This window comes from Drosophila mauritiana, chromosome 2R, assembly GCF_004382145.1.
Source record: "Drosophila mauritiana strain mau12 chromosome 2R, ASM438214v1, whole genome shotgun sequence".
NCBI classification, from domain to species: domain Eukaryota; kingdom Metazoa; phylum Arthropoda; class Insecta; order Diptera; family Drosophilidae; genus Drosophila; species Drosophila mauritiana.
The window spans coordinates 21,316,450-21,328,887 of record NC_046668.1 but is presented as its reverse complement, the minus strand read 5'-3'; the positions used below and the strand labels follow the sequence as shown (position 1 = coordinate 21,328,887).

Genomic DNA, 12,438 nt, shown 5'->3' with positions numbered 1-12,438 from the left:
GCACTGTAACCCGGTGCTGGTGAAACAAAACGCTCGCTGGCATGGAAATTACAAATGCATCAAGCCAGGGCACACATGTGTAGACAGTCGCAAACGCACTTGAGGCACTTGAGGCTAAGAAACCAGCGGACCAACGGACCCCATTCTCTGCTTGGCCGGTCAGTTTAGGCCTGGTTCGGATGGTCTGGTTGCTGTTGTTTCTGTTGTTGGCCATGTGGCCCTCGGTCATGTGGAGTTTGCAGGCTTGACAAAGCACTTAAACCTGGGTCACTTGTACAGATCGCCGCGATCCCCTTTCGCCTGCCTTTTGTTTTGGCCACTGACAAACGAGCTGCAACGCCGAGAAGAGTGAAAATTGAATGTGCTTAGCAGGCCAAAAAATCGCTGGCTGACTTGGGGCAACGGGAATAAGCTTTAAATACTTTTTCAGCCTGGACTTTGGTTTTAATTTGTCAAACTTTCTGTTAAACGCTAACTAGTGCTGTGATTTGTTGGTACTCTTACTTCCTTCATAGTTTTGTAATATTACAAATCTTTAAATTGAATATATACCTTATTTTCACCGCCATGCTGGCAACTGAAAACCCCTAGTTCAAAAATTCAGTTAGGAAAGAAGCCTCGCAAATCTTAAGCCGCGACAAGTGGCCAAGTGGAGTGGCAAGCCTGGGCAAACTTCTGCGAGATTTCGGTTTGCTCAGCCGCGTGGAGCACCCTTCAAGCCGAGGGGAAGGTGGGGCCTTTGGGGACCGACGGCAGCAGCAGCTGCAGTTTGGCGGCAATTGATGTTGATGTCGCGGGCGCCAAAATCGACACACTTGTCCCAACTGCAACTGCAACTGGAACTGCAAATGCAACTGCAACTGGCAGCCGAAAGTGGCAGCAGTCGTCGTCTGGAGCGCGGAGTACAGGTTAAATGGATCACGACTGCACGGATTCGCTGTCCGTCTGAGTCGGAATCCGCCTCTTGGACACTCGTCTCCATCTCCATCTCCGTCTCCTACTTCGACTTCGCCTCTTGGAGTCTCCGTCCGTCCGTCGGCGCTGTCTGCTGGCCATAAAATACGCGACATGCAAACGTTTTTGATGCAATGAGGCGGTCGAACGAAATTAGGAAATTGTGTAAAGACTCCCGACTGACAGGCAAAAGTTTTCCCGGCCAGCTGGTTCCCTTTTTCTGCTCTTCAATTGGCATTACGCCGCATTCTAGCTTAGATTAGCAAAATTCATATTTATTGGTTAATAAATTCGGTTATTGTAGACATTTGCATATATTTGCAATAAGCATTCCTATCCTTGCATTCTACATAAAATCCAAATTTCTCAACAGAATTGCAGTACTCAACATAAGGAGGGTATCTTGATATTCGGCTTATTAAATTAGTTAGCCTGCCTTGTTTTTTGGTTGGTAGCTTGGCTCAGTTTGCGGTTCATTTACGAGGCTCATTAGGCATTGGCGGCCATAAAGTTGGCCCCGCCATTTGGCCATTTTGTTCACCGAATCTCAATGGGTTTTCTCAAGCACTCTAACTCTGTTTCCCCCCATTTTTCGCCCCGCAGCGAGCACTTCGCATGGGAGCAGCAGTAGCAGCTACAAATTCTCGTCGGCCAACAAGGCAGTTGGCTATAGCAATGGCAAGCCGGGCGGATCCTCCGGCTCGTCCTCGTCCTCGGGCTTCGGAGCGGGCTCAGCCGGATCCTCGTCGTTGGGAGCTTTTGCTGCCCAGCAGCAGCAACAACTGTATGCCTCCTCCGGAGTGTCCAAGTTGCCATTCTCGCCGTTCTTCGCGGCCTCGCCATTCTTTTTCACCTATCGACGGATCAGCGGAAGCGGAAGTGGAAACGGCACCGGAATTGTCAGCGTCAAGCAGGAGGACAACAACAACAGCTGCAGCTACAACAACGGTAGCAGCAGCGGCGGCGCAGGATCTGCGGCGAACAGCATGCAGGACTACGAGAGCAAGTTCTCGCTGCTGAGCCTGTTCAAGAATCCCTACAAGTTCGCCGGCGGAGATGGTCAGGCCTCGCGCAAGACCTCGCCCACTGGCAGCTCCAGCAAGTCCCTGGCCTCCAACTCCTCGCCGAGCTGGAAGAGCTACGCCGGATCAGCATCGCCCCACGCCGCCCTAAATCCCGCCTTCGGGGGCATGGCTCGGGGGGCGACGCGCAAGGATAGCAGCAGCTTCAGTGGGATTAACTTTGGAGGCGGCAGCTCCGCCTTCGGATTCACCACCTCCTCCGATTCGATGGCCAACGGCGGCTACAATGATCTCTCCAAGAACCGCAAGGTGCACAAGTGCGACACCGAAGGATGCGACAAGGTGTACACAAAGAGTTCGCATCTCAAGGCGCACAAAAGGACGCATACAGGTGAGTTTCAGTTTGACCAAAGCCATTTATACTTTAACTTAGTCAGTATGTAACCAAACTGTATTTATTAGTTATTCGATAACCTATTGACTAGCCTAATGAACTCCTCATCTCCGCCAGGTGAGAAGCCGTACGTGTGCACGTGGGAGGGCTGCATCTGGCGCTTCGCCCGGTCGGATGAGCTGACCCGGCACTACCGGAAGCACACGGGCGTGAAGCCCTTCCGCTGCCAGCTGTGCACCCGGAGCTTCAGTCGCTCGGACCACCTGTCGCTGCACATGCGCCGCCACTGAGGATTTGGAACTGCCGATCTGGCCATACACATACTCGTACCCGAACTACTCACATCCGAGAATACTCATCTGAGATGCTGTCGCGGAGCAGCTCTTGATTATTTATATGCACTCGAATCACTTCCATTGATCATTCACTGAGACCAGATATTCCATGTCGCCTAAGTAGCTCAATTTAGACCTTAAGAGGGCTCAAAGCCCAACTTAGATGTAGTTAGAGTGTAGTTTCGTGGCGGAAAGATTTGTAAAATTTTTCACATTTTAAGCCCAGAGACAATTGCCTTCAGAAGCCAAGTTAACAAAGTGGATTTTTACCTACTATACATAGACATATCTGCATAGTTAAATATATTCATACTACGGATAGTTTTGGATTGGTGCTAGCAACTTGCGTGTACATAGTTCTAGATAAACATATACAGCCCCTAGAGCGGTAAGATGAAATTTAACTAATTTTAGATCAAATTTTTATTGGTTATTAAGTAGAAAATTGTATACAGAAAAATAACAAAAGAGGCAAAACAATCCGAAAGCAAAGCAATATTTATATACATATATAGAAATACTCTCATCTGCAGGGTGTTTTCATCATTTTGTACTATACGCATATGGAGTGATAGTTGATGAGGATTTTTACTTACAGGGGATCGATGAGGGAAGTGTTTGATAGCGTCTTTTGATAAAACATTGATAGTTCGAAGCCTAAAGATACGATGCTCTTATAAAAAAGCTAAACCATGGGTGCCTTTAATTCTATAACATATTTGATAAAACTAAGATATTATTTTTAATTTCTTCTTCTGTTAATCCTATAAGTACATTTTTCACCATGTAGAAATATCTACGCATACGCTTTAAGCTGCCTTATAGCCACGCAACGCACTGTATTCCCTGGCGAACCCCAATAGCAATTTGCCTCATACCAACTGTCATCATAGATTTTAGCACACTCATAGACCAACATACACACAAAAGCAAACAAATTGTATTATTTTTTGAGAAATAAAAGAAAAGCGAATACTTTTTTGTACCAAACGAAGCCTTGGCCGTGCTCATTACGGGATGGCTGGCCAAATCCGCACTCCGAATCCAAGTCCGCCGAGCATTTTCATTTGAATGAAAAATCAATTGGCGCACAATGGGGCTGCGGTTAGCCCACAAGTGTGCCCCTGGGTTCCCCACACCGCCGTGCCCCACCGATGGAGATGTGTGGCAAGTTGTCAGCGACTGCCGGCCGCCTTTTGCTCTTGCTTTGGCTTTTGCTGTGCTTTGTGGCACGGCACGCACTCCCCGCCAATTGCAATTGTCCAGGGGAGCATTGTCGTCGTTTGTCGTCTTTTGCAACTTTGCAACGTACGACTGCGCGTTGTTTGCAATAATAAAGATGACAAATTTCTCGTCATTTGTAATTTCAATGCGAGAAGCCGGAGCTTTGGAGCCGCGGAGCTCTGGAGCCATGGAAGCTGGATCTTGGGCCTGGCTAATACGCATAACTGGTTGGCTAGATGCCGTCGTTGGTGGATGACACCTGCAGCGGAAATCAGTGCATGAATAACGCTCTCGGCCATTAAGGCACAATTGTGAAATATTACGCATACGCCATGGCAATTTATTGGTAAATTAATAACCGAATACAAGGCACCCGACAGTAGCGACTACCACCACTGCTACTGCCGTTTATATTTTTCTTCAGCTCTTGGTGGTGCTGCTGCCGTCACCGCGTTTAGCATAAAGGTTAGACAAATATAACAGACCGGTTTTTTGGGTTAATTAATATGCCTTGGGTCAGGTCACTATTGCGGCGACTAGCGCCGCTGCGATGCTGGAGGATTGGACTCGGATTGGATGGGCTCGGGAGGTCAGGTTTAATGACCCACACACATATGCAAATGAGAAAAAGTAAATAAAGTGAGAAGGTGCCTTAATTAACACTGATCGACGCTGCAAATGCCCTGGAGCTACCCATTGGTCAACTCTTTTGTGCCGATGTAATGGGGATTTACCCATGGGAAAAGCGGTAATGATACCAAGCGAAGTTGGTCGGGAAGGTAGCAGTGAGGTGGTGAGTAATAAATCAGTACAAGTATATCTTTCGACTTAGGATCATTTACTTTCATATTTACGTTGTGCAAGCGGCTATTAATTTCCGTTTCGAATAGCAATTTTAAATTTATTCGATTATAAACTATGTGGTGCCATAAAAACATTATGGTTCGCATATATTTAATGGGTCATCGTGCATGATTTGATCACATCGCGAATACCCCATGCCACCCAGTGCACAAATAGCAATCGAATACATTTAGATAAGCATTGAAATCGCAGCGCTGCTCATTAAAAACCAATAAAGTCGCGTTGCGATGCAGCCACCAAGCGCTGTCCATCAACCGGAGGAGGACGCGGATGAAGTGGAGGATGGGAATGCTACAGTCCATCTGGGAGCGGGATCCACATTCGAGTATGTGTGGATCAGGCTGTCGGCAGCTGTCCATCAGGCAAAGAGCGCTCCAATAACCAAATCGCCCGGCCAGCAATTGAAGGAGTCTAAAGTTGGGGATTTTCAGTTTGCAGCATCCATATCCACATGCACCTTTACACAGAGAATAATTTCTAAGCCTAGCTGATAAAAATGAGTATGGTATTATGCGCTAAAACTACATGGGGATCTCATCTATAAACATATGAGTCGTATAAATGTTTTACAATTTATATGCTAGTAGTAAAGGATATTTCCTTATATGCTCTACTGAAAAGATCAACAAATATTTCCGGTGCAGCTAGCCATCGACATCAAATTTAATTTATTGTTATGCCTTTCTGCTGCCTTTTGGCTGCTGCAGATGCCGTTTGGAGTGGCAGGAGGAGATGGAGATGGAGCTGGAGATGGAGCTGGAGCTGGTGCTGCTGCTGGTCCTGGAGCTGGAGCAGTGGCTGTTTGGAGCTGCTGGTCGTCAGGTCATGTGCAATTTATGAAACGGCTTTGCATTGGCCGCGGCCTGATTTTTGAGACACATTTGGATTTGGATGACTGTCGCAACGGCGGCAACTGCGGCAACTGCGGGTTGCTGCTGCTTCTGTCCGTTTGATTTGTGATCGATTGTGTGTCGTTAGTTTGCGACATGGGGCATGAAATCTTTGACACCTAACGGTAAACGAACGGGCCGCGAGACCTCGGATCACAGCAGTGGGTGCCCCCCTTTTGGGCCCTCCCCCTGAGCCCCTTTAATACCAACATCCCCCAGCCCCCCGCCATTAAATTGGAACGATGATGCCGGGGCAGCAGTTGTCAGTTGGCCAAAGTGTTTGGCAGTTTTGCCATTTATTTTACAGGTGAGTGAGCATAATGGACAGTTGCCCGTCGCAGCAGTCGCAGCAGTTGCAAGTTGCTGGTTGCCGGTTGCAAGTTGCCAGTTGCCAGTTGCCGGCTGGCGGTACATGCTGTGCGCTTTGGCTCAATTAAAAATGGAATCGTCTGGAGGAGGTCGCCTCATTTGACAATTGCCCGGTTCCCAAATACAGGCAAATAACCGTTTGAGCCTGTCTTCGCTTGGCCTTCTTCCGCCAACCGCCTCCCCATTTCTCCTGCCGCCCATTTCTTGGCGCTCGTATCGCTTCTATCTGGCTGTCGCTCGCAGTCCCATGTTTAATTTTGTTAAGCAAAAATGCTGGAAATTAAAATTCCCATCACACCATAAAACCCATAAATCATCTTTTATCTAAGCGAGTCTATCGGCGCATGTGAGCGCGCGCCAACTTCGGTTCGGGTTCGTTCAGGAAAAACGGCAGAAAACGTCCAGCGAACGTGGCTATATGCCTATATATATATAGATGCTGCCTGGACGCGATTGGGAACCTGCTCGGACCTCTCCTGCCTTAATGAGAATTTAATATTTTTCAATAAAAATTTGTAAAAGGCGCGTTAGCTGCTTGTCCGGCCTCGGAAGACTCCTCTCACCGAAACCCCCATTTCGGTGGGGGCGGTGGGCGGTGTGGTGGTGCGGCGGTGGGGTGGTGCACATTTGCCATGTGTGTCTTGGCTATTAACGCACTTTTGTTTGTGGGTACGAACCAGTGGGTATTTGGTATTGGGCATTGGCCATGGCCTGGCTAAGACCGCGCCGCGAGTGAATCTCTGGCCCGAAACGATGATGGCCGGCAGATGAGGAGGCAGAGGCGTCGGATGCTGCAAAGGGGCGGTGTGGATGTGGTGGTCTTTAAGTGGGTTCCAACTACTTTTATGATCCTGTACATACGGTGTTGTAATTACGGATATTATGTTTATATTTATTGTTTGTTTTGCAGTCACTGAAAGGAGGTTCTCATTAATAAAATCGGTAGGCGCGGAACTTCAAAAGCACATTCATTTTAATGTACTTTTAAAAGTCTATTTCGAATGCGTGTTTAGTTACAAATTAATGAGGAATATAATAAATGTGATTGTATATTTATAATAAACAACAACTACTTCGATCTTTGATGTAATCGAAACACTCAATGCTGAAACTTTTGGAAACTAATGAATTTGTTTATGTATTTGATGCTATAAAGCAGTATACTCTTAACCCTTCTTAGTTTAAAAACTCAGCCTCTGATACCTTTGCCTTTCTATTCTATGGATTGTGTACAGTGTGTATCCAGACCTCTAAGCAGTTATAGGCCCATTTTTCTTCTCAGATCCCAGATCTTGGCCCCCGACCCTCCTTACCAGTTGCACTTTCAGGCCCATTTCTTATGCCCCCACCAAAGGAGAAGTCCCTGCCCTTTGTGAGGCACTTATGGAATACGAAATTGGTAGCTGGGGCACAACTGAGCGTACGAGTATAAGCCAGGAGTGGGACTCGGCCAAGAGTGTCAATTGTCAGTGGCTGTCGCCGTTTAGCCGTCTTGGCTGGGTCGAGGCCTTCTGGGCCATACCACATACATACATGCCACATACTGCAAGTGGGCCTAAAACTGAAAACCCAGCCCATCGTCGGCGGCGCGTGCAGACGGTGAGCCTGTTTTAATATGCCAACAATGACAATCAGCTGTCACCTCTGGTGCGCCATGTGTCTAGAGTCTGGAGTCTAGACGCCAGACTGCAACCAAAAGAAATTGCATGCAACAAGCTGAGCGATTGTGGCAACAGCAGCAACAAATAAATATGTCATTTGGCTCATTATAAAGATAGCAAAAGTCTCTTTCTTCCTGACCAGAACCGAACTGAACTGAACTGAGCTTGCAACCAGCGAACAGCAACTAGCAACATGCAACATGCAGCATGCGGCGTGCGGCGTGCCCCCAGAGCTGCTGCGTCACATTTAAACGTTTAATGATAATTTATGAATGTTGTTGTTTTTTATTGCAACAACAATGCCGTAAACCAATAAATCTTAAGGATCACATAAATCTTGGCGCTAACTGAGACGGCGACTGCAGCGCCAGCCACATCAAAATCAGCAGCAGTCGCAGCAGCGGCGGCAACAACGTCCGCAAAACAGAGCAACTTGCACTCACAACTTGCCACAAGTCGCGGAGAACCATTGACCAATTGGCCAAAACTGATATACCCTAATGACCGAAACGCGCGCACAATTAACATGGCCATCAGGGAAGTAAAAGTTGCAACCCTTCGCCAAAAGAGCAGGAAACAAATTAACTTTTACAGGTGCAAGTACGGTGTGTCGTAAAAAAGCTTGAGGTAATTGTTTGGGGGGAATCAGTGGAATAAAATAACGAGTTATGCAATCACTCTGGTTTGTAAAGGGTCACTGCGAGATAAAATGATAATATGGTTTTATTTTCAGTAGTAGTTGTTTCAGCCAATACAACCCACCTACATTCCAACCAAATTAGCGAAGAATTTGGTGGCAGAACCACGATAGTTTCTATCGCTCTGAGGAGCAAGTTGGATCGCTGTACCCAAGCTACCCCATCTCTCTGAAGGATATAAACAATAATTTGGTTCACTTGATCAAACGGCGGGAGTTGCTATTGACAGCTGCAAAACCTTGACGTTGCTGCCTGGCTGGTGGTGCGTGGTTGCAGCGGTGCGATGTGGATGTGGCAGTGGCAGTGGCAGGGGATACGGATGTGGATGGGGGGATACCGATGTGGATGTGGATGTGGTGCAGTGTTGCAGTGGTGCACTCCTGCGGTGCCGGGCTTTGTGGTCCTCTAATGTGTTAATAGGAACCGTACGCCGTACGCGATGCGGCGACTGCGACTGCGGCGCTGGGGGAGATTGCTCAATTGTTTTTGCTTTTTAGAAAGGCCTCTGGTGTAGTAGGCTAATTTTTTTGCCCGCTCGCGAGTATTGGATTTAATTTAATTTTTGTGCTTTTCATGCTTCGTTAACATATTTTGCTTATAAGGATTTCCCGCGCGCAGCAAAAAGAAATCACAACTGATCAGTGAACATGCCGCCAGGCAGCAAATGTGGCCGCTGCGGCTTCATTGTTGCTGCAGGTGCATGTTGCCCCAACAATGCCATAAATTGTGACATTGGTTTTTGCTCTCCCCCTCCTCGCACTCACCCCTGGATTCCCCCAACTCCCGCTCCTCAAGAAGATATATGCACACACACACACATAGATACTCTGATCTGGTGACCAAGAGCAAAAACTTAAGCCTGGCTAATTCTTTTTTGTAGCCCAGACCGCTGCAGGGGCAAAAAGCTTAGAACGAGTTTTGGCATTTACGACTCACTCACTCTGGGATCTGGGATCTGCACCACCCCCTCCAGTGGAGCAGCCCCCCTCAGCCCCTCCTCGCAATCTGCGGCAGTGGCCAACTGCCACCGCCGCTTTTTTCTGTTCTCGTTGTTGTCGCTTGCCGCTTGCCGCATTATGTTGCTGCTTAATTGGTTATAAATTAATTAAACGTCGATTAATAATCCGGCTTCTTGTCAGTTAAAGCCGCCGTCCTCGCCGTCGACGGTTGGTTAGTTGTAGGTTCTGGGCTTGGGAACAAGAACGCTGCAGTGGTAGCCAAGGAACACTGTAAATTATATTTTAAAAAACGGCATTTAAAAAGATTATACAAGAGATTCCTGTAAATTAAATGAAGCTAGCGAGTTAAGCTATTAAGTGTATAAGCTACGAATTCAAAGTATAATCATCAGATTAAAATATGACTTCGTTCGGTGGTACCAATATTTTCTATCCGTGTACCAACTCGAGCCTCACACACACTCACGTGATGAGTTGGCAATAATGAACTTGTTGTTGTCGCCGGCTTGAACTTTGTGTAGAAGCCAGAACAGCAGCAGCAACACAAACAGCAACAACTTGAGCCACAGCAGCAACAAGAACTCATTAATGGGGCTGGACACCGAGTTGGAGCCGGAGTATCTGAGTATCTAAGTATCTGAGCACCCGACTAGCCGAGTATCCGAGTATCGATGACCATTTGGGCGTTTGGGTTCAGCAACTGCTGTCAGCCGCTTGTCAACGTTTCTTTTGCTCTTTGGCGAGGGGCTAACAAAAGGTTATGGGCCAGCAGCCGAGGGGAAGTACGAGAGTTTGCAGCTACCAATTCAATAATTGGAAACACATCGATGCCATAACTGAAATGTTTGCTGTGAGTGCGCGAACGAAGGAATTAAAATAAATTAATTATTCAGTGAAAAGCTGAGCACGAACATGGACTGGCTGCACCACTAGTAGCTGAATTGTAAATGAGTCGTTAGAGGAACCAGGGCAGATGATGAAATGAGCGATGCATTTATTTATGAAACAATTTGTATAGAATCTTGTTGAATTAAATAGGCGCCAAATAAGCGGTGAAAAGCGGAGCAAGAAAAGCATTCGGTGTAATTTGGTATCTATGGGGGAAGAAGTGAGAATCAGATAGATACATTTTCCAATCCCAGTGCCGCACTGAGTTACTAGCTGTGGAGAAAAGACTTTCAATTAAAGCAGTTCGTCACGCAGAATAGCTTTTCAAAATCTGTTATTCGCACTTTTTGTCCCTTAACTTTAATAGATTTTAACAACCAATGATATGGATTTACTTTACTGGTTGTATGTTTGATACAAAATTCCAAATGTCAACACATAATGATTTTTTGATTTATCATTTTAAGAGGATCGTTAGCGATCGTTCACATCAGGCTACAATAGATCCACCTGCTGTTTTGACTCTCACTATCTGGTTGGCCTTCCCATTTGTGTTTCCCCTCGAAACCGGCCACTTCACCCAATTTTCCCCCATAAGCTTGGCAGTACCTTCTGTTCTGGGGCTGACCCCCACCTTTACGCCACCATCATCATCATCGCCATCACCTGAGGCGAGTGGACACTCTAATCTGACAGGTATTTGATTTGGTTTACCAAATAGAGAGGGACGGCGAGAGGCGCGCTAGAGGGAGAGAGAATGCAAATATTTACACCCTATTGTTACTAGGTGCTCCGTGTATTTGTAGTTCATTTCAGCACTTCACAGGCACAGCCACATCCACTTCCACTCGAGGCGACATCCAAGTGATGCCTTTTGTTGATCGAGTGCTTGCCACGCACTTCACTCTCTCCGTCTCTGTCTTCGTCGTTGGTTCCGTCTCTTTCGCGCCAACTGCCGGACAACGGCGAACTGCTACAGATATTCCAATGCTACTTTACCGCTCACGAAAAGTGTTTTTCGACTGTCTTTCCCTTTATTTTTTGGGGCTTCGGTTTTTTTTTTGACTATTTGTTGGGCAGTGGCGATTAAATCACGGTCCAGCCCCAAAGAAGGCCACCGAAGATTTGAACACTGAGAGAAAGCGAAGGTGCCTTTCAGATTCCTCGAATTAACAACTAGACTTTTTCAAAAGCAAAACGAAAGGATGAACCTGTTCGATGGGAATAACATCAAACAAGTAGCGAGACAAATTTAGTCCGCATTATCAATGCAGATATTTTCCGCAGTGTACCTTCGGGAGTCGCCACCTTCCCCCAGCGGAGTATCTTTTGTGTGGGCAAGTCAAGTGCCGAATGGCCGAATGCTCTTCAACTCATTGTTAGCCCATAGACGGGTCGCGTAATGATCCAGAAAACCGAAAAGTCGGCGGCAAAAGCTTCTTTCTCACGTTAAGCGCCTGGACCTAGGCAATGGCCAAGTCCCATTCCGGGCCAGGCCAACAAGTGCCGGCCGTTCGGCGTCGCGATCAGGAGAAAACACGAGCTGTAAAACGTCAAAATATACGAGCACAGAGCGATTTAAACTGTCAACGCAGCCGTAAACATTGTCAGTGGCTGGCAGGCCAGGGAAAAGGGGCCTCTGGCCAAAACTGGAACCATGGAGCGCTCAGTGCGGCTACTTGTTGCCTCAAATTTGCTTATGAGCAGGCCAAAACCGAACTCCCGCGTCCACTCGCCTCGACTTCGCTCCGAAGTCTGTGGCCTGGTCTAATGTGGCTCGTAAATCCTGGCCAAAACGGCCGAACGGACATCGTGGCTGCCAGTGGTTGGTGTGGACCCGTTTTTGGCCCGACCTGATGGATGTTGTGATGCGGCCTGGGCGGCACTTGGCCAGATTTACGCCCCGCAATTAACGTTCTAATCGCCTCAATTTGTTTGGAGTGGCGGGGAGCAGGGATCTGGACCACAAAGCAGGCAGATAATCAACCAACAACATCGTACAAGTCAATTGAGAGTGTCAACCTGCTGATAATGCCGGCGACGATGGGAAATCTAACAATTAATTCATTGCTATGCATGCAATTAGTTAAAATATCTCTTTGATCCTGCCTATAAAGTGCTGTTTCCTGGGATATAAATATAAAATAATGTAAGTAACATTTAAGCCTAATTAGCTTTGA

General features: G+C 47.1%; 1 protein-coding gene across 3 annotated transcripts in view; it reads left to right on the top strand.

Moving 5' to 3' along the window:
• LOC117136876 (Krueppel-like factor 6) overlaps positions 1-3,699 on the top strand; it is a 31,689-nt gene extending 27,990 nt beyond the window's left edge. For all 3 annotated transcript variants that reach the window (XM_033297981.1, XM_033297980.1, XM_033297979.1), the window contains 2 exons: positions 1,558-2,367; positions 2,488-3,699. In XM_033297981.1, coding sequence (XP_033153872.1) covers positions 1,558-2,367; positions 2,488-2,660 — 983 coding nt within the window. In that variant the 3' untranslated portion in view covers positions 2,661-3,699. The remainder of the gene's footprint in view (positions 1-1,557; positions 2,368-2,487) is intronic.
• The last annotated feature ends 8,739 nt before the right edge of the window (positions 3,700-12,438 follow it).